At 39.2% G+C, this 23158-nt stretch overlaps 1 protein-coding gene across 2 annotated transcripts; it reads right to left on the bottom strand.

Moving 5' to 3' along the window:
• Positions 1 to 1532: 1532 nt before the first annotated feature.
• LOC137257967 (probable aminopeptidase NPEPL1) lies at positions 1533 to 22847 on the bottom strand. Of its 2 annotated transcripts, none has more exons than XM_067795492.1 (13): positions 22774 to 22847; positions 20976 to 21140; positions 20039 to 20221; positions 18560 to 18817; positions 14380 to 14461; positions 13727 to 13869; positions 12896 to 12973; positions 11695 to 11795; positions 10657 to 10711; positions 8811 to 8892; positions 7702 to 7865; positions 4244 to 4354; positions 1533 to 3775 (listed from the first exon to the last, which is right to left on the bottom strand). In XM_067795492.1, the coding sequence occupies exons 2-13, from the start codon at positions 21120 to 21122 to the stop codon at positions 3623 to 3625; spliced, it is 1557 nt and encodes a 518-aa protein (XP_067651593.1). In that variant the 5' UTR covers positions 21123 to 21140; positions 22774 to 22847; the 3' UTR covers positions 1533 to 3622. The 2 variants fall into 2 exon arrangements, with proteins under 2 accessions (XP_067651593.1, XP_067651592.1); XM_067795491.1 differs by having other exon boundaries at positions 22739 to 22839.
• Between the last annotated feature and the right edge of the window lie 311 nt (positions 22848 to 23158).

The raw sequence follows: 23158 nt of genomic DNA, 5'->3' as shown, positions 1-23158 counted from the left end.
CAGGAAGTGGGGTGATGGAACAACACAACAATGTCAATATCGGTTGTGACCATCTCTGGTGTTGCTATGGGCATCGGCGGCGCGTTGAAGGCATCGGATGCTTGAAAACAGACTGGGAGAATGTCTATATTTTACCAAAGATAGGTACAACTTCATTATTGTTGCAAGCTGGTTCTAGTTCTTTGTACAAACCTTCCATGCTTTATGGAAAGAGGTCTGAAACAGGCGGCATTGTCAGTACCGAAATGTTAAGCTGCCTCAAAATGTCTTTTACAAAACATCCGTGAAGTCGCTGTTAGGATTGGTATTTAACCTATGTCATAAGAGGCGACTAACGGAATCTGGTAGCCAGACTCGATGACTTGGTTGGCACATGTTATCATATACCATTTGCGTAGATCGACGTTCAAGCTGTTGTGTTGATGACTGGATTTTCTGGTCCATACTGGATTTTTTACACACTACTGCCATGTAGCTGGGATATTGGTTAGTACTGCGCTAAACAACAAACCGTGAACTTTTTTCACAGCACGTGCAACATGAGGATGGGTATATTTCTTGCTGCAACGAGTCGGAGTCGCTGCATTTGTACAACAGGTACATAGCCTATGGCGTTAACGTAGCGTTAGCAAAGCAAACCTTCAAAACATGCAAACCCAAACTGACGACATAAATAACGCCAGCTGATTTAAAACGTCCCCCTGGGCTCCCAGAGACCATTGCATGACCCAAAGAAACCTGGACCCATCTGTGAACCGTATGCTGTCCAAAACCTGTATTCGGGACACCAGATACTGTCTGTGTGGATCAGACGTGACGAGGAAAGAGAAATGGGCGTAATGCATATTAATGTATAAGGGAGCTAGTAATACAGTTGATTCCGTGGGTGCATTCTACTGAGCATTGGTGTTTAGTTTTTACCTGATGTCAATTATGGTCGACTTGAGGCAGCAGTCTTGAGACTTTCCGTGTCGTAGGAAGGATCTTTCCAAACGTGTCTTCATATGCACTGTCATGCATGAAATCATTTACCGAGGGATTCGTAGTTCTTTTTGGTGCAAAGGCTTGTGCACTGTAGTACATTTGAGGGTGTGACAACACTGGAAGAGTCTGCACTGAGAGTTGACTCCAATTTCTTTTCCACCCATTCACTGGTGGGCTCGATTCCACACCTCAAGCACGGCACCTCAAGCACACTGGATCACAAGTCCACCACAGCCCAAGACTTTGTAAAGGTTATTTATGGTTAAAAGTGTTACTGCAAACAACTCTTACTGACTTCATACATACAAATGAAACATTAGCACAGTATATTTTGTCTTCTTTTAAGCGAATAGCCTATTGTCATCTCAGCAGTTCACAAACCTGTGTAGTTAGCTGAAAATGAGGTAACACACTACTATGAAGATATTCACAGTCAAGAAAACCACACTAAAACTGTTTCTTACTAGACTCAACCTGATCCTTTGTTTAAATCATCGTTCCTCTCCCTTCGCATGGCACAATTTTCAAACAAGACACAGACACAAATAGTACATAATATATTTTATTCAATTAGATAACTAATATAGTGATCATTATATAAATTTAATTTCCCTTGGTTGGAAACTTGCACAATTATATTTCTTTAAACCTACGCCCTTCTTCTACCAATCATACTTCAACAAGTATTTAACACTGCGGCAAAAACACCACGTCACTAAAACACAAAAATCACAGATGTAGTCAACCACTGAAACATTTTACAACTGTCAACAACTGTCAACATCTTTCATGCATTTCTCCAGTACAGGTGATGGCAAGACGGCCACGAGCCTCTGCCATGTGCACTACTCAAAAAGATTCAGCGCCACCTGGAACCCTATCCCCCAAATGTTCCCCAGTGTCATTCGTATGCTTCTGATGAAGTATATAGTATAGAGTTATGATAGGTCTTAATGTTACAAATGCTTAGGCCCTAATTATTTCAGCTTTATTAAAGGAAACATTTGCTTCAAATTCTGTGACAGAGTAATTATAGTAACGAAAAAGAATCAGGGCTTAGATTTTTAAGCTCTCTTAGACCTAAGATAAGCCTAAGTTAATGCTCATGTAAGGTACTTACGACTATCTTAACGATAACAGAGCTTCGGAAATCGAGGCCAAGTGGCTTATCAACTGTTTTCAGTAGTAGTTGTATACATTTTGATAATAGTGACATTGACCAACATATAAACTAGGTTAATTAATAGTGTTTTGTGCGATGTGATGAAATAACCTTGCAAAGAATAGTTTTACAGACATCTAACTGGGGTAATAGTATAAAGAATAGTATGACACACTCACTATAGATCCCTAACCAAATTAGCATTGTTAATTATCTGCTACAAGCAGATCTCTACATATTTACTCTATCAGCCAGTGAGTGCAGCTACTCTGTAAAGAACAGGATATTAGGGGTGGGCAATCATACCAGTTAACTGGTATATTGCTATACAAACTTCACAATATGATATATTGCAAAACACTTTTCAGGAACTGGCTCACCCAATATGATCAGCTATTTCCATGACCATGATTGGTCATTTTAGTGATGATGTATCTCCTTCATATTATTACACACCAATAGTGTTCAGAATGTTTATCCATCATACATTAGCATTTGCATGACTGCAGATGCTTTTGTCTCAAGTTCAAAGCTTTAGAGTACAGTTTTTACTTTGGAAACATGTTCAATGGCCTCTTGTACAATCACATATAGGTCTTGACATTGACCAGTGACATTGTTTCAAAAGAAAGGAAAAGATAATTTCATTATCTTAACCATGTGTTACACTATCGTGAGATGTTGCAAATACCAACATTTTGGCAAAACCTAACCCTACAGGATATATCTACAAATACGCAACTATCAAAATTCAACAGACTTACTGCTTGCCATCATAAATTACTGATCATTCAGACAATATTTTAATGGTTCCACACAAAGAAATGTCATCCTCTTATGAACGGTACATCTATGGAAAAACATAATTCACTTCACATAACACATACATTAAGAGATTTCTTTTTAACACCACACTTAACAATATTTGGATAAAGAATCAGCCATCCACAGTTTTACATGCACTGTGTGTAACTTTAAGGACTCTAATTAACACGGACAGTGAGTGCAAAATATTAAATAACATGTTGTAGTACGCATTATGTCTGGGTGTTGTCACCTAACCTTGAACCAGTCAAACAAGTCAATTCATAAAAATGAGAATAAAACAGAACTAAAATAACTAACATAAACACATAATCATCACATAGGCAAATATGATCCTGGACACATACACACGAACTGTAATTTGTAAACCTTTCAGGACTTGTTTTCTTAAAAGACAGCATTCATATATATTTCTAGCATATTCAGTTATGAAGATTAAAAATTATTAACATATACTAGAGTAAAACCTATCTTACTCTTTTTGATAAAAATGGCCATAAAAATCAAGGTATAAAACTGCTTACTGTCTAAAATTTGTATTGGTATACAATCCATTCACAAATCTTAAGTACAAGGTTAAAAATGAACAAATTGATTTTTTCAGGATTTTGTCAAGTTGATGTGTGTTTGCTTAAGTGCAAAAGTAGCTTCTTATTGGAGACGCTGCTTCTTTGGTGAATTGTTATCATCTGTTTCCATGTTACAGTTGACTGATGGTGCTATAAACTTGAGCATGGAATTGCTTGACAACTCTCCAAATAGTGTCGTCAGTAGACTCACTCCATATCCAGTTGCTCTTTCACCCTGTGTAACAGAGAGAGTAAGTGATTGAGATTGGTTTTATGCCATTTTCAGCAATATTTTAGCAATATTCCAGCGACAGGGATGGCCACAGGAAAATTGGTTTTCAGCTAAAAAATAAATATTGTATCATCAAATCGGGGTTTCAACAATTCACAAATTTGACAGTTTGAAATAGAATTGGCTGAAATCCGCAGAAAACTGTGATCCCTGAAGCAATATCATGGTGGGGGACACCGGGAATGGGCTTCACACATTGTACCCATGAGGGGAGTCAAACCTGGGTCTTAATTGTGATGAGTGAACACTTGAACACTAGCCTACCCCACCACCCCACCAGAAATAGTGAGTGTGTTAGGCAGGACAAGGTACTTACAAATATTCCAGGTATGTTATGGTGGGACTAATGATTGTGACCTGATGGAGTCGAGTATTCTTCATACGACAAACTGCCAAGAGGAGGTAACTCACCACATGCACTGGTGCTGCCATGTCGATGTGAAGCCAGACACCAGAGTAGTCGAAGCCAAGATGGGAGCCAATAAACAGTCCTGCACATGATACCTGTGCATTATTACGATCCTGCAAGAAAATCATTTCTTTGATGTCGTAACGGTTTACAAACATGACTAATGTAAAAGTATGTCCTTCCATATCTTTCAGTACTGACTGAAGAGCATACCTTTCAAGAACAATTTCTGATTGATACTAGATGAATGAAATGTTGTTTGGTAATGGGCATTTAACTCTGTAGGACTTCATACTCTGTGGTTTATATATTTCACAAGTTTTCCTTCAGTAGTTTGATACATATTCACAAGGTTAACTTAAAGTCTGACACTTAACAAACACCTCTTTTCCTATTCTGATATCATTTACGATTCCTTTCACTCAAGCAAAAGAGACAACATGAGAGTAGTGACCTGTTCTGCTGAGTTACATATATTCAAATTTTCAGTGGGATGTTTCACTTGGATGACATTTGCCAACACATTTTCACACTAGTCATTCCAAAATGACTTATATCCCTTATGGTTTAGAGCCTCTGTATTTTCTAAATTCAATGATGCAATGTTTCGGTATAGCATCTTATACAGTATTCAAGCAAGAGTAACGCAACACAGCACAGGACCAGCTTTATACATATCACAGGGATTAATTAAGACAACATCAAGGAATGCATCATAGAAATAAAGAAGTTGTTATCCATAAAGTATTATCCTTTTCTATTATCCATCAACTTCTAAATGCCAATCAAACAGACTTACATCCCTGGTTGGGTGCAATTTGTAAAAGGAGTGTGACTACTTGTACCCCAGTTTTTAGTTCACTGTCGTTGAAGATTTCATTTCAATGAAATTATACATTACTGTCATAAACTAATTTGTGCAGCAATTTTCATCCAGAGTGAGTGAGTTTAGGTTTACGCCAAATTCAGCAATATTCCAGCTATATGGCGGCAGGTATGTGAATAATCGAGTCCGGGCCAGATAATCCAGTGATCAACAGCACGAGCATAGATCTGCACAATTTGAAACCGATGACATGCATCACTCCAGTCAGCGAGTCTAACCACCCGATCCCGATCGCCTCTTACAACAAGCATAGTCACCTTTTATGGCAAGCATTGGTTGCTAAAATCCTATTCTACCCTGGACTTTCACATGTCTTTCATCTAGAAATTGTCAATGCTTTACATAAACCAAAAATCATAGATGTTTATGAGTTAACCACAGTATTGATCTTTAAAATAACATGCGGACACTCGTCAAGAAATATTCAATGGTTCAGGAATTCTGCCCTGGAAACAGAAACTGTATGGCACACAGTGTTGCAGCTTAAAACACAATGATAATATTCATACATGGTACTACTACATTTCTTAGTTAACACAGCAGTAAGTAATGTTCTTTTCTATAAATGAAATGTGGACAAGAAAATCCAGTGATTGACATCAATAGCATCAATCTATGCATCATCAAAGTCTATGTTACCACAGAATGCAATCCATAGCATTTTACAAAAAAATTATTTACTTACTTACTTACTTTTACGAGTGTGTGTTTTCTGTATATTTTGTTATTAAGTAATAATTATTATTGGGTCACAACGTTTCGTTTTCTGAATAACAATTATGATGGGTCATATTTTGTATAATAGATGGTCAGCATTTTTAGGATTTGGGCAGCAGGTTTTTCTGAAATTATCTGCACTTGGCCAGGCCTACCTTACAAACGGTAAACAGATCATCAAAACCGAACTCATATACACCAAAACTGAACTCATATCCAACAAAACAGAAGAAAAGTCACCAGAAACTACCACAATATCCTCTAAAACCGAAACAAACCCCCTGTAACGTTTGAAATGGAAAAAAAACTCGCGAATCAGCTACAACACCGACCGAGAACGGTCGCCGGGTGCACAAAAAGGCAGTCACAGCAGCCAAAAACTGCAACCATAGCATTCTCAAATGGCATAAATATCATCAAAGATGGTTTCGAGGGGAGACGAACAGGCAGTAGTCAGTAATGTTTTTCGTCACCATGAGTCTGATCTTGAATATTTGACATCAGTATGTGCCGCATCAACCACGTGTTGTATTAAGCTTCAAAGCTATGTTCAGACTTCTCAGAGTCAGGCTTGCGATTCTGCACAATTTGGTCCCCCGTTCGACCCAAAAGGGTTTGTTATAAAAATGTCAATGTCTGAGTGTATTCAGTGTAAAAAGAAGTTAAAACTTGGACAACATTCGTTACCATCAGAGAAGGAAACATAAACTTGCTAATAATTTCTCTTGTGATGTGTATATCAGGATGGTTTTCCAGTCTGCAATGCTATCATCTCAAAGTTCTTCAAAATTTTCCATACATCCAAACATTTTTACATCATTTAACAAAAAATACAACAAAATGACGCTTAAATTGTGGTACAAACATTCGCCCGTCTTAGTTCTTGTAAGTCTCAATATGTTGCCTCCTGTGGATTTGAAACAGAAGTCCCTGCCCTAATCAGTGGATTGAGTTTGCACTTGTTCATGTTATTGTGAAAGTCAAAATAACACTTAGACATACAATTCACAGATAGTGCTCAACGTTTTAAATCACCAAAATATATTAATGCTGAATGTGACTCTATGATGATATTTATGCCGTTTCAGGATGCTGTGGTTGCCATTTTTGGATGCTGTGACTGCCATTTTGTGTGCTCGGCGACCGTTCTTGGGTGCTGTTGTAGCTGATTCGTGAGTTTTGTTTCCCTTTCAAATTATTAGTTTTCCGTTACAGGGGGTTTGTTTCAGTTTTAGAGTATACTGTGGCAGTTTCTGGTGACTTTTGTTCTGTTTTGGTGGATATGAGTTCAGTTTTGATGATTTGACACCGTTTTTTAGGTAGGGCTGTTGGCTTTTTATTTGTTTACTTCCGGAAGACTGTTCTGGAAGTGGTCCACATGACTGGCGATGGTCATATTTGCTCGAACTTTCGGGAAATGACAGCATGTTTATATAAATGCTAGACAACGGACACACACATTCACTGGAGTTCACATCATCAATATCCGCCAATGCCTGAAACTGCTCTCTCACCGCTTGCCATGTTTCATTCTGCACAACTGTTCTCTCTCTTGCACTAAGACTTGGATGAGTTTGCTATATTTTATTTTGTGACCCACTGCCTTAAATTTTGTCTCACTTGTATTGTATTTGAAATCGGTATTGTGAAATTGACTTGTGACCTTGTATAACTTGCTCTCTTTGCTAATATAATATTTGAATGTTTTAGACTTGTCTTTGTTCTTATTTACTGGTTCACAGGGGATTTCTTACAACTTTTGTCACAGCAAATTCTTAACCGTAACATTACTTATGCATCTATTAGTGAACAGGTATATAGATCTCATCAGAAATCCTTTATGCCTTCAGTACTTACAGCAACAGAGTTCTTCATATCAGCCAATGCACTAGCAAATTCACTGAAATGTAACTCAGGACAGTAGGGCATTGGGTGGACAAGGTCACCACTGTTCTGGCCAGCTTTCACACAGGCAAGTTCCATGTCCTCACTGTTTGTCACAATACTTGCATGGTAACGACCTATAATGAAAAACAAATTCAGAATTGTCAGACCTTGTATGAAAGTGAATATGTATCATAACAAGTGTTTGTCGCAACTGTGGTAATGTCCCCTGCCGCTAAAGAATGAAATATTTATAACATATTCACCACTTTTGGCTCACACACAAGATGCATGAAATGACTAGTGTCTGGATAATCAATCACCCAATGTAGGTTGTTGACAAAATTAAGGACATTGATTGCCATGTTTTATACATTACCATAACTTCAAAAAGTGGACAAAGTGTTGTGGTCACATTGAAAATAAGATCAAGGCCACTCAAATTGACTGCTCTCTGCGAATTCCCCAATGTAGGTTGTCACCAAATTTTAACACACTGGGTACAACAGTTCATAAGATATTGCATTAATAAGTGTTTGAAAATTATTGGATCACATTGTTCTGCAGCCCACATGAAGTTTTGTCTAAACACACTTCTTCCCACTTTGTTTCAGTGTTTTTCTGTATATTTCTGTTCTTTTATACCTACGTAGTACTCTATGTATGCTTTAGTGGGTGGCTAAGGTTAATTTCAATCATCCATTAACACAGATACTCTAAAGTTCAAGGGCAGTGGGACATCTATAGGCTTGCAGTAACCAATGCTTGTCGTAAGATCAGGCTCACTGGCTTGGTTGACACGTCAATGTTCCTAATTGCGCAGATCGATGTTCATGCTGTTGACCACTGGATTGTCTGGTCCAGACTCGATTATTTACAGACTGCTGCTATATAGCTGGAATATTGCTGAGTCTGGCATGAAACTGAACTCACTCACTCACTTATGCATGTATGGGCAGCTGACACCTGGCAATAACTCAAGCTGAGGCCAGGTGAAGTAAGAGGGCAAAGAAAGCTATCAAAAAGCCATATAGTCTGAGTATTTCAGTTATGTCAGGGTGTAGTTTGGCTTCTGGACTGACCTGTCGCAACTGATTGCGCCCCAGTTAGTGTTGCCATGTCCACAATGACATCAGCTTTCAGGTCCTTCTGGGCGTATGCAACCTGAAAGATGAAGATCTGTTGTACTCTACATGTTTGGAAGTAAATCCTAAAGCAATTTAGCAGCAGCTCACTTTGGTTCACTTTGATTATACCAGGACCAGTTTAGAAAGTGGTCAACTGTATTATATGTTATATTTGGGATTACACTGTCTTAGAAGAGCAGAGGTTCTTGTACGTGTATTGGGTTGAGTCCCATCCAGGAAGTCAAGGTGGCTGAGTTGGTTAGGCAGCTGACTTTGTGTGTTGATCATTAGGTGCCTGACTCTGAGGGTGTGGGTTTGAAGAGCAGATGGTACCCAACCCAACAAATGTACAAGAATCTGTACTTTGCTAAGAAAGTGTAATCCCAAATATAACATGCTAGGTTCACTTGTATGTAAATATTCTTTTGCGTGAAATGCTTCAAAATAAATTGCTTCACTATCATTAAAGTAGTAAGACAGTTTATTATAAGGCAATGTTCAGTTATATCTTAGTTCGATGAAGTTTAATGAAAGGTCAATCTCAACTCCCTTTCAAAAAGTCAATGTTCTTCAGTTGTATTAAATCTTCAAGTACGTAAGGCTACTCTAGCCACATAAAGAAACTGTGCACACAGAAAATGCATTCAGAATTAGAATACTGGACAGTAAATACAAAATGATGTGGACACTTTATAAGCTGAGATATCAGACCACAACAAAATGTCAAAAAAAACCCCAAAACATGAACACTATCCACATCCGTCGGAAGTTCAAAATCAAGCAGGGGGCCACAAAACGAGGTCACAAAGTCAAGTAGGGTATGACCACTGTGTGCTGTTGTCTTGATAACGTTAGTGTCAGAATGGGTCGCATAGCAGGGCATCGTAGTCGAATCCAAAAATGATATAAATGATGATTTCCTGGCAGTTTTTGTGATGGATACAGACTAGGACGTTGTCACTGCTGTCTGGATCCTGTTTCAGATATGAGTCACCTGAATCCATCTGTCCTGTCTTGATGTTGTTACTCGTGGAGGCCCAGAAATGGGTGGTCGACAACGTAATTAGTGTTTCGATAACGCCTAACCAGTGCAGATGTCGTGTTGCAATGGCATTGGAAATGTGCTGCCACTAGTTGTTGGCTCATTCCTGATCGAACATGTCCAATGGATTCATGATGTTGAGCAGATGTTAATTTTGGAGTGATGTGCATTTGACTTCTCATGTGGATTTGTGAACGTCTGAATGACTAAAGATCAAGCTATCGACAGTGACAGCAATTTCTTAGTTTCACTTGTGTGCAGATGCACAGGTTGCACTTGCAGTAACACACTGAAAGTCCATAGGCCACCATCAATGACATCTGCATAAGCGTTTGTCTCCAGTACTAGCAGTTTTCACACCTGTATTTATGCATAAAGACACTGTGTACCTATATTCATATTTTCGGTGTATGCAGTTCCTCTATGTGTGTAGCATGGAAGTAGCTTCCAATGACAGATTAATTGGGAGTACACTAAATCAATCCCTTTACGTTTGGATCTTTCACTACTTTGTGTAAAGATGTGAAAACAACTTCTGTGTTCACTGAACTTTCCAATTTCACAAAGACGTATTATATTGAATTAAATTTTTTATCTGGGATTTTATAATAACTAAGGACTGAGATGAACTGCTGACTCGTCAGAACTGTGTCTGAATCTCCCAACAACTGTTGATGTAAGCTAACCATTTGTCAACAGTCAAATGATCCTTTAAAATCTCAACATATGTGCTTCAGAGATACAGTGACATTAACTTACACCATCACCTAACACCAGTCTCCCCTCGGCATCTGTGTTGTTCAGTTCTACAGTTCTGTAAACAGGAACATCATCAATAAAGCACAGAGATCCCCATTGTGATAATGGTGACTTGTATAATAATCTACTTTGAAAGGTTTTAGTAAAGGGTAGTTACTGTAGTATATGGACATGCATGGTAAATACATATATGGGAGACAACTCCTACACCTATGTGACAGTAACAGCAAGCTGGTTAGAGTTGTGTCCCTTGGTGATGCATGTTACGCCCACTTCCGGAGTAAAGTCTCAAGGTAGAAGTCATAGTTTTATGTGTTCTGTTGACCAAGGTCTTAGAAAGTGTATAGGATTCAAACACAAAAAATAATAAAACTGTGCAACAATCTGTGATCAAAATAACCAGAGCTCCAGATAATTTTTCAAGCAATTGGGTATTTACTCCCATGTCTATCTAAGTATAAGTAATTGCATGTCTTGAGAAGTAACTACCATTTTGTACACTCCCACTGGTTACAAGAATTGAGTTTCTTATCCTCATTGGGTACTTAAATCTTATAAATATATAAATTTACATGCATCTCAACAGAATAAACATATTTACTAATGGTCAAATTGCTGAACATTTGGCAGCCATTTCTAAATATTCAGCATGGGAGTCATGTGACTACTAGAGTAAACCTCGGAGAGTGGATTCAACTATATTTGTATATGTATATATCTGCATCACTTACCATTAGCTAATTCTGTTGTAGAGTTTGCGCACCACGATGAATCATACGCAAACCAATTTAGTTAATTGACTGATGTACACAAGGTATTGTCGACCTGTTGGGTTTTAACTGATTCTTATGCGTGTTTTGTACTCCCAGATTTTTAATTGAGTAAATATGATTTTTATTGAGCAAAATATTCAATTACGCACCATATCTGGAGCTCTGCATAACTAAAGTGAAAACTTTACTTCTGTTTTGTATCATGTATATATATAATGTACAGACAATACTTTCTCCACATTTACCATCTGGTCTGTATACATACCTCCCTGAATACATGGTGACTATATCATCTGGTCTCTGTGCTGTTGGTCCCACAGCATTCTCAGCCAAACACAACACTGCATGAAGGTTTTCTCGGAATCCCTAAAACACACGTTTGTGCATGGGCTACACTGACTGAGTCAATTTGAACTAAAATTTTCGTTGGCAGTAATACAGTCTTTAGACAGTAAACTCTATAAATATCAAGCTGTGTCTTAAGACAATCAAAAGCTAGTCCTGATTACGAAAATCTGGTCACTGCTTTATTTAAACTATGTTATACACTAAATCGTTTCAATACTCAACTTGAACCTAGTTAACCATTAATCATAGCAGTTTTAAGCTTATCAAAATATGTTTCACTGATTTTAATAATTCAGTTGCATATCAGAGTCCATTTTACTTAACAGTCTTCCAAAATAAAATAAAATGATATTTTGTATATTTAGCATTTCATTAAGATAAACATGTTGCACGCTTCTCCCTCTGGTAATACTGCCTGAAGTACACCTCTTTGTAGCAGTGAGTGTTGTCCCTCGTCTACCAGCTTGGGTAACACTACTAGTAAGAGGTGTATTATCAGATTCTATTACCCTCAAGAGAAGCATACAAAGTCATTCAACACTTTCTTCACTTTACTGACTAATGATCCAGAATCCAGGGCAAGTTAATTAAGTGTAGTCATCTCTCGCTAATTCAACCTCAGTTTATCTGATAATAGGCTTTATCTGACGCTTTTGTTGATAAAAACTTGAATAAACGAAATATAACCTTGTTGAATTCACAATGTTGGAAACAGATACATTTACTGATATTTGTCACATCTACTTTTATATATATAGCCGTTCTATCCTGAATTCTGCATCAAAGTTGACACATAGATCTCCTTTCTCATTTTTGGGACTCACAAATATCTTGACATACACATAGTTTAGCTGTAACAGGATTGATCTAAATTTGATGGTTTAATATGAATCATGATTGTCCTGTTTTGGACCATGACCATGATCTATACTCAGGATTCGATAATCTGACATCCAAGTTAATACAGATGATAGATTAACGAGACTTGACTGTAATCAATAAATCTTACAAAATGTGACACCATGTCAACATGTTTCTTAATTTTCATATTTCCTCTCAAGACACCTATGGACCGCTAGTTTTGTAGGTGAAGGTGGAACCCTGCTGTCTCCACGCACCAGTTTGACAGCAGTATGAAAAGCTGCCAGAATCCCAGCTGCTCCTCCACAGTCTCGCTTCATCCCGCACATCCCGGTCTGTCAGACAGCAGAATTAGAGTGATCATTACACTTGTTTCAGATCATGTCAGTTGACAATTATGAACAACATGTACAGTGAAGATGGGGACAATGTTACGATGCAGTGTCAACAAAGCCTTATCTCAGATTAGAAGAGTGTGAAACTATTCCAACAAGAAGACAAACCCATCAATATCTGAAACAATGTTGAATTACACGTCATGAATAAGCCAACTAGTTACTTTTTGAATATCCACAAAGTGGAAGGAGAGTACTGAAAAGTCTTAAAAAGTTTTGCTCCAAAAAGGAACACTCACACTAATTTCAGTTAAAATATAACTTTTCGCCATGGACACACAAGAAATATCTTCTTCAGAAACATAAAATGCACCATTTTACCATCAGACCTATCAATGTGGCAAGTTTGGTGAAGAAATATTGAATGTTTTTTTATTTTCTGCTCTTGAAAAGACGAATCTGTACGGACAGATAGTGTCCATTCTAATAATCTTTGCTCAAGTTATAACACAAGAAATAATGCTGATAACAAGTACCCAAACAGAATTAACACCCTCAATCTGTCTACTCACACTTGGTGTAGAGATGAAACAAGGAATAAAAAGATGCAAATATGCAATGACTGATGTCATAAGCACAGCCAAGTTATCCAGCCCATGTCATTAGATAGCTGTAGCTATTTGGTTGCTTTAGAAAGCCTTCAAAGAGGCCTGCACAACCAATACGCAAAGGAAACTCAGCATGGCAACTTACCTTTGATTTGATGCAGAGTCCGCCAGTGTCGTAGACGATACCTTTTCCTACCCATGCAATGCTCTTTGTGGCCCCAGAAGGTTTGTGACTTAAAACAGCAAGAGCTGGTTGGTGGACTGCAGCCATGCCTACACCATATATACCTGAACACAAGCAAAGACCTACACTGTCAAACTCAGAAACAAGCTGCCGCATCAAGAATGCTACTTAGCAAAAGCTGCCTAAGATGTGTTTCATTACCATGTTATAAAGGACTAGTTACTAGTGTATGTGATGCTGTCTCTTTTGGGCTTAATATACAAATGTTTCAGTTAAATTTGTGTCCCCGTTTGCCATCATACAAACTGATTACTCCTTCAGATAAATATTTTGACATTAATTGAATTCTAGTATAATTCTGAAGCAGGCATTATAGTAACCTTTAATCAATATCCCATATAACAGGTTGATCTTCCAGACGACAATCCAGGCAAGGCACTATTAACACTGCAGCCTTCAGAACACATATCCTATTTGAATTCAAAATAAATCAGCAGGTACTTGCTGAAAGTCTTACATAAACTAAACACACACCTGACATTACATAGTGTTCGCACAGTGAAGAATATTTAGATTCAAATTGATGTTCCTTCAAACAAACAACACTGCTGTACCTCCAAATCCCTGCTTCTTGAGATCCTCTCCCTGAATGATGACTGGTTGTATGCCAAGGTCAGTAGCTACTCTTCTCACCTCCTGAAAACAACCATGTCTGTATTACACAAATCTCAAAAGCATGGTTAGCAACTAAAACGAAAGGTCTGTCAGTTTGAGAAATTTGGTAAAGATTAACAGCTCCTGAATGACTAATACAGCTTACCGAAAATACATAGCCATTTGCTGTGTAGGGTCCGGAATGGAGGAGACCTCATGTTGATGTAGTATGTTGTAAGTGTGTAATTTTCTGAATAAAAATGTAATTTTCAGAATAAAATTGATACTTTATACTTATCCTGACTCTAGCTTATTATGCTTATCTCCACCCACTATGCATAGATAGTGGAACACTTGAAATCCCCTGAAGTTCCCTTTTAACTGAAGCAGACGTACAATACACTCACCCATCGGCACCCTTTCCTGCCAATATGGTCACATGACCAGCCATGCTTGCCACTCTCTCAGAATCTCTTAAGTGAATCTCATTTGAATTCAACATGCCTAAGAGGGGTGGGTGGGAGGACTTGACGCCATGAATCAGGATAAGTATAACTTATCAATTCTATTAAGAAAATTATACACTTCCGAAACATACTACACTAACATTTGTCCTTATCCTGACTCATGCTTATTATACTTACAGAATCTGACAGCAATGGCAGTGGGTCAGGCCACACTGGATTCTGATGACTGCCATATGAGGATGTTAAGTACTTCCCCTCTTCGTGAACTATAACAGCGATAGTTCTGTCCTGTTCTTCCAATATATATCTGTGAGATGGGGGAATCACATCCAGTTGAACTTGTCCTCTCTTAATGTATTCTTTTACTGAATGTGATGGTATTTAGATCAGCTAGCCTCCTGCTAGTGTCTAGTGCAACTGTAACTGTATGTCAAGATTTCAGTCAAGACCAGTCGCGACCCTTCTTTATGTACAAGTAACTTATGATGATTAATCTTGTGTATCTTGTGTGGCCGAAGGACTGTAGATAATGCCAGGATGTGGAATTGTCTGTCTGGTTGTCCAGGCAGTTCAATTTTAGAGACAAAATCCCATCTCAGTCCTAGTTGTACAATCTGATGATGATTGGAGTTGAATTGTGTGTGACTGAAGTCCAGAGAATGTATTTCTGACATATGTGTCGCTATTGCTAGGGCGAGTAGTAACAGCATTTTCTGTCTCAATAATGCAACAAATGTCCGGTCTTGTGCCTCGTAGACATCACTCAGGAGGTGTTGTAGTATGACATTCAGATCCCAAGCTGGAGCTTTAAACCTGTGTTGATGGTCTTCCAGCTTGAACAATTGTAGTAAGCAGAGAAGTTCAGGTACTTTAGTCACCTTGATCCCTGTTTTCATGGTGATAACCGAGCCGCCAAGTATGTCGAGAGTGCAGAACCTTTCAGTCCTCTAGTTTGACGTAGATGATGTGTGGCCCTCATTGCAGTAAAGCCTTTCTTTCTGGTTGTTTCAAACTGCTTCGATTTATCATTGTATCAGGTGCAGGTAGATATCGATGATGTCGAAGAGTTAATGCCAGCTGTAGGAGTGTGTTAGATTGAGTTGATTCTTGCTTGTTTAAGTAGAATGCTACTTTAGAGTGGTCTGCATGAGCCATTGTAGTTTGTTTCTCAATGCTGTCGACCAGTGCCGTACTGCGTTGATTATAGCTTTCATCCAGCTGGTTGATATGCTGCATTCAAGACTTGTGGTGCCACCTTGTTGGTTTAGGTGAGCACCCCAACCTCTTGTGGGATGCTCATGACGTAATCATCACTGATAAGTTCGGAATTCGTCCAGAAGTGTTGTAGACCTTCACCAACTAGTGAAGGTTGTACGAGAACAGCTGGGGATGGAAGGCTCCTAGCAGGGTGTCCTGTTCCATGGGAGCGCCTGTTTCCTCAAAAACAAAAAGAACCTTGCTGTCAAAAGCGTTGCATTTCTTGTCTCTTGCTCTCTGAACCCCAAAGAACTTTGACTTGTTGGAGTAAAGATGAGACGTCTGTAGTCATGGCGTTGATGGACTTTATCATCACTACTTCCCTGGAGTCCCGAGTAAAGGATTTAGCGACATCCTAAATTCTGCCATTGAATACCATGGATGCTAACCAGGGAGCTCTATACAAGTCCAAAGAATGTATGCCGAGTGCCGAAACATCAAAGTATCGATGTACTCATTACTCATCATATAGGTGTGATCCTCACTGGAGCCCTTCGATGGTGAGAGGAAGTCCAAACCATTCATGACCCACTGTGTAATCTCTGAGTCTGAGAAGAGGGCTTCCTCCAGTAATAGAGGTCAACGATGTCCATCTCCATCCTTCCGTGAGTGCAAGCACGAGTGGAGAATGATGTCTATACATTGAGTGTCATCATGGTCCTATTGTCTACATGTATCCCTGGAGTGACTACCATTCCGTGAGTGCCTTCGCTCTTTCCTACGTGAGTCTGCATCTGATGACGATGACGAATGATGGTGGTGTCTCCAACGAACATGGGAATACTTGCAGCTGTAGTGGGTTCTATGAGTGTGAGCACTCGGCGAGTTGTTGGAAGGAACATCATCCATACTGTGATGTGAGGGAACAGCTGATGAAGATAATGGGAGCATGCATAAAATGCCTCTTCTTCATCTGACGGACCTATTGCAGCAGATGAACTGTCACACGGGGTGACTGTAGTTTAGTTGCTGAATGGGGTTTCTTCAAAACAGATTCATCAAGTTCATCATGTGAGTGGTGAATTGTTGCATGAAGAGGCCAATATCCAATGACTATGGTGCAAGTAACAGTGGTTGCCTGGGAAAAGCATCTCACGTGTTGAGTATAGACATAGATGTCTGCGTAGATAGTAGACTCTCTGAAGGAAGCAGAAGGTCTAGTAGACGCTGCTCGTTGATCCTGCATGCTGGCGATCTGTAAATTGGGTATTGGTAGTGGAGGTTTTTTGTAGATGTGAAGTTTGTCAAGAGGGACCTTTCATAACTGAAAGACTTTGAAGCAGTCATGGAGTGTTGCTTCAGTGCAGATATAGTGGTTGAAGATTTAGTCTTTGATGATGACGAAATTAACTTCTCAGGTTGAGATGATCCTGATTCTGATGTTCTCTTGAGATTTCGACAATGATTCGCTGGTATCTCGACCATGCCCCCGGGGTACGTCTGATGCATCAGGAAAATGACGAATGTCAGTTGTTAACAACATGCAGTTACAAGAAGCAGAATCAACCAATTTAGACATGACTATTGAGAGCATATGGTGTTTGTCCTTCGCACGCTTTTGAACAGAACACAAATATAATGCAAATTCTGAATCAGATAAAATCTTCCATAGTTCACAGCAAACAGTTGAAGAAAAAATAGGTTTGCATGAAGGACGAATAACCTGTGGAGCAACCACTAACAGCGGTAATTAACACACAGCACGATTTTATCAACTTAAACCAAGTCTAAGTTGACGAAAAAATGTGTCCAAAACAGAAATTTTTTTATAAATTTTACATAATGACAGTAATTACAATCCAAAAAACAAATACGACATAATTTGGTTTACAGGACCGAAATTAAAGCAAAAACTTATCATCGTATCAGGACCAAAGTGTGCCTCAACCAACCTCATCAGACGATAAAGGAGAGAGTGACAAGCATGGCTAGTCATGTGACTGAATTGGTGGGAAAGGGAAGCGCCCTATGGGTGAGTGTATTGTATGTCCGTTTCAATTAGAAGGGAACTTCCAAGGGATTTTGAGAGTTCCACTATCTTCAAATAGAGGGATGAGATAAGCATAATAAACATGAGTCAGGATAAGTGAGTGAGTGAGTTTAGTTTTATGTCGCACTCAGCAATATTCCAACTATATGGTGGCAGTCTTTAAATAATCGAGTCTGGACCAGACAATCCAGTGATCAACAGCATGAGCACTGATCTGCGCAACTGGGAACTGATGACATGTGTCAACCAAGTCAGTGAGTCTGACCACCCGATCCTGTTAGTTACCTCTTACGACAAGCACAGTCGCCTTTTATGGCCAGCAAGGGATGCTGAAGGCCTATTCTACCCCGGGACCTTCACGGGTCAAGTCAAGATAAGGAAAAATCTATTATTACTCAATGCTAAGTTATAACAACATCAGCTTACATCTAGAAAAGCATCTGTATGCATTTCCGCACATGGAACATCAACAATCTTTGCAGCTAGACGAACATTCTCTGCAGCAACAGCCATGCACTGAATGTCGGTTTCACTGAGGGGTGTGTCACTGTATTGGCCCACAAGGAGGAACTCTACATTGACAGTGCGCTTCCCTCCTCCCTGGTTTGACTTGGCTGTGTACAGAGGCAGTGCTCGCCCCACGGCTACAGCAGAGGCCAGGGCATCACCTCTCTCACAGACAATCTAAAACATAAGGAAACATCTATCAAACAATGAAGAATTTAACACAAAAAATCAGGGGTTTAATTTGTTTTTAAAAGCCACTCTCCACAGGGCAAGTGACTTCAAGAGAGTAACTTGTCCTGACCAATTTTCCACTTGCCCTGATTTTATGACACAATGTGTGATGTTAATGTTTATTGGACTATTTCTCAAAGAGTGATAAATTTCAAATGATGACAGCTCCACTATGTTATTGCCAAATGAAATAGCTACATTATGAGCATATATGAAATGAAATCCCAAGTTTATTTGCAGTTTGAAACCATAAATGGAAATTATCTAATAGTCCATGGACATGTGGATACCATACCATATACCATTATTTGATTGCCCGAAATGAAAACTGACTTGTTCCGGGTGTTAGGCGATGTGATTTTTTAACCCCTGGATGTCTGTTCATACTATAAGGAAACTGCATACATTTCTAAGACATTATAAGCTTACACAGAATATTTAGTTCTAAAATAAGGCACTCTATGCTAAGTGTAAAATGCAATAAAATATGCACTGATGATGCTGATGAGTGTCTGGGTATTGTTTTCGGTCGCTTTTAGCAATATTCCAGCAATATCATGACAGCGAACTCCAGAAATGTACTTCCCACTCTGTACCCATGTGGGGATTCAAACCCGGAACTTTGGCATGATGAGCGAACACTTCAGCCACTAGGCTACCCTACCCATGATGCAGATAAGGTGGGTCAACGCTTCACATGCTGCTGGGCCACACAGTGGTGGAGTCACAAGTGAGGCTGTAGTACAGCTATTTGCTATGCAGAGTTGTGTCCTTTAGACATGCTTATTCCCATTATCTTAGGTACAAATATTCAATGGACACTGATCATGTCTCTAAATTTGTCAACATTACGTTCATGAGTTTCACTGATGCCTGAATATACTAGACCTCCCTCACTTCTGGTTTTCCTCATATCTTAAGCCAACATGCTGTGGTATAACTTGAATTCTGTTCAAAGTGTTGTTTTACCTACAACATTCACTCAGCAGCGAGTAGGTGAGTGAGTTTTACACATTTCTTAGCAATATTCCAGCAATATCATAGCAGATGACACAGGAAATGGGCTTCACATACTGCATCCATGAGGGGAATTGCATACAAGTCTTCAGCGTAACGAGTGAACACTATAACCACTATGCTACCCCACTGCTCCCTCTCACTACATACCACAACATATTCATCTCCCCCTGCTAGGCAGCTCTTGACGATCTTGGTTAGTGAGTGACAACGTGAGGGTGTGTTGTGTCTGCTACACTTGGTAGGCAGGGCAGCAACAGTGGCGTTGTTCAACCACAACGAACAAGAGTCAGTTGGGGATGGATGTAGCCCTGCCACAGCAGTGTTAAAGGTCTGAAATGGATAACACATATTACCCATGCACTTTCACAAAGATAATAACATCATAATACAAATGTCCTCAATAATAGGTTGTTACAAGCATGGTTAAACTGACATAGCATAACAAGCTTGTCTTTTTAGGTTCAATTGTTTTTTTCTGAATTCTACGTAATAAGCAAACATCCACTTTCTCAATTCAACCATAGACAGAAAATCGTCATATTCAGGTTCAATGGCTTGTCACATATACATAGTGGCTAAATGCCAATCATTACCTGCTGACAGGAGTATTCAGTGGCACATGCAAAGCTACAAGCATCAAATCAGCTCTCTGAAATATGACCTGCACCCGGACTCTGTAAATCCCAAACCTTGTACTTCCAACTTCCAGGCAGATCAATCATTAATGAGTCATGAGCTGTAATTGTCTGTTGCACCATGTGCATAATCAGTGCACCATGTTCACAACTTAGCCCATGTACAGTTTCAAATACTGCATATAACACAGTTGACACTTAGAGAGAGTGAGTCGGTGAATTTAATTTTATGCCGCTTTAGTAATATTCCAGCAATATCACAGTGGGGGACACCAGAAAATGGGCTTCAACATTGTACCCACGTGGGGAATCGAACCCGGGTCTTCGGCGGGACGAGCGAATGCTTTAACCTCTAGGCTACCCCACCGCCCCGACACTTAGGTCCCTGGGCATGCTTGTGGTCAGTTCGGGGAATAACCTTTATCCTGGACTTCCACAAAGATACTTACATCTGCATCCACTCTTGGCTCCAACTTGCAACGGACATCATCAAATGAAATAAGACCCAGATTCTTGGGCTGCCCAATTATGACAACTGCATTATTCTGAGGGTCAGATTGAGCCAAGGTGGCCGAAAACTTCAGTGAAGTAACCATCTAGCCAGATACCTAAAACTGAAAAGGAGTGAGTGAGTATTACTTGTACGCCGCACTCATCAATATTCCAGCAATATGGCGGTGGTCTGTAAATAATCAAGTCTGGACCAGACAATCCAGTGATCAAAAGCATGAACTGGGAACCAATGACATTTGTCAACTAATTCAGTTAGCCTGACCCAACGATCCCGTTAGGTGCCTCTTACGACAAGCATAGTCGCCTTTTGTGGCAAGCATGGGTTGCTGAAGCCCCATTCAAATCATCATGGGTCAACTGAAAAGGAAAAGTTTACTCTTTCAGTTAATTCAAACTAGAATATTTTCTAACAAGGCACACTCGGAGGAGTTTTTTCAACTCCAACATCCTTTGAGCTTGAATTTCTGTAACGGTTTAAACGGTTCTAGCTAGTGATTTAAAAAAAAACTCTTCTTTGATTTCCATGAACATTTTCAGAGCAAATCAAACATCAAGAAAAGAAAAAGAAAGATAAAAAGTAGAGACTCAAACTGCCTGGAAACCAAAGTCACCAAGACATTCAATGGAAATGAATATATCATTTCAATATCAATTCTCTCTAAGGAATCTTGAGGGCTTTGGCCATCAATTTTTAACTGTTGAATGTCTCACAAACTAGCTATTCTAAACAACAGGACAGGTCACAACATTGTAAGTATTGCCAACCCAACACTGTTCAAAGCTTATTTTAACTCCTGTTGTAATTCAACTAACGAGCATAGAAAATCAAACTAGTTAATAAAAATCATAGGAGGGTGATTTGCAATCCCAAGGAATCAAACAGATTTTGTGTATGACAATGCCATTTAAAAACTGGTCAAATGTAACAAATGTTGTGTAGCTGCTGTGGCTGACTTTGTATGCATGTGACTAGATGCCTGATGGGATTCAAGGACAGATTCAACACTGGTTCATTGCTGGCCCAAAAGACATAAGGACGGTGGACTTCTGTCCAAGGACCATTTGTCAACATTTTACAGCTGGTACCCTGTTTACATTTCAAACTGCCTGTGGTAGCACATCTGTCAGTTCATAACAATGCAAATACTGCTTATGCCAATGCACAGTTACCATTCACACTTTGATCATGTTTACAAAAACTGAATGATTACTTTGCACATGCCTTGACAAAACCTGAAAAAGACTTTATGATACTGAAGTTTGGTTTGAATTGTACGCCAGGCAGTGCGGGGCAGGCTTGGGCGTCAGTAGGGGGTATATCTGATCACTATAAACCGATGAATGTTTGCGTTTACATAAAATCAAACATTCAGACTACATTAAACTTAGGGAAGTGAGCAAATAGCCATCGCGCTATCTCTGACTAAACCTTATATGTTTCAGACAGTTGTTGCAATGCGTTGCGAATACAGTCGGAACAATGCAATGTACAAACTTGAGCAAACCCTGGCCAAGGCTTGAAGAACCTGTCCCTGGTTTCAGTTCTGAACGCTAACAAGCTCACATGCTAAAACTTATGTCTCGAAAACTAGCGCATGCATGTGAAAATAAACCACAGAATAACTTCTAGACTTAATAAAATCACGTTTCGAATCTCAATGCACATCTACACAATCGGGTTCATCAAAACTCAATAAACCTTAGAAATTTCCAATCAGTTCATTCAGCTCGAACCTGCTGCAGGAATGCCTCCTCCGATGAACTCTACCTAGCGGAATATGTATGACCGGTCATGTGTACGAAACAATAACGACCCCTGGCGGCCAAAGATATAAAAGCCATCTTCGTTTATAGACACGTTTTTAATATCACACATTTATGGTTTTTATGGCAGTTGGGAAATGTTAGATATAAAATGTTTGCATTCATATTTGAAATACAAAGCACTGAAATATCTGATTTTATTGGTAATCATTTCACATTAACCGGTCTTCTGGATTAGACTCCCCCTATCAATTGTTCAAGGGAGGTAACTACCAACAGTGGCGAATGTATATTTCAGTGTATAGTCAATTTTTTATTTGATTTAAATAAATTAGCCTTTAATCCCTATCAAGCG

The sequence above is a fragment of the Haliotis asinina genome, chromosome 12, assembly GCF_037392515.1.
Source record: "Haliotis asinina isolate JCU_RB_2024 chromosome 12, JCU_Hal_asi_v2, whole genome shotgun sequence".
NCBI lineage: Eukaryota > Metazoa > Mollusca > Gastropoda > Lepetellida > Haliotidae > Haliotis > Haliotis asinina.
Note: the sequence above shows the minus strand (reverse complement) of the source record. Positions and strands in the feature narration are given on the sequence as shown.

Excerpts from the sequence above, each read along its gene's own strand:
- LOC137257967 (XM_067795492.1), bottom strand. The coding sequence starts at position 21,122 with ATGGTTACTTCACTGAAGTTTTCGGCCACCTTGGCTCAATCTGACCCT. Across the intron at positions 12,974-13,726 it reads GACTCTGCATCAAATCAAAG|ACCGGGATGTGCGGGATGAA; the intron begins GTAAGTTGCCAT and ends GCTGTCTGACAG. Across the intron at positions 10,712-11,694 it reads GTCACCATGTATTCAGGGAG|AACTGTAGAACTGAACAACA; the intron begins GTATGTATACAG and ends TCCTGTTTACAG.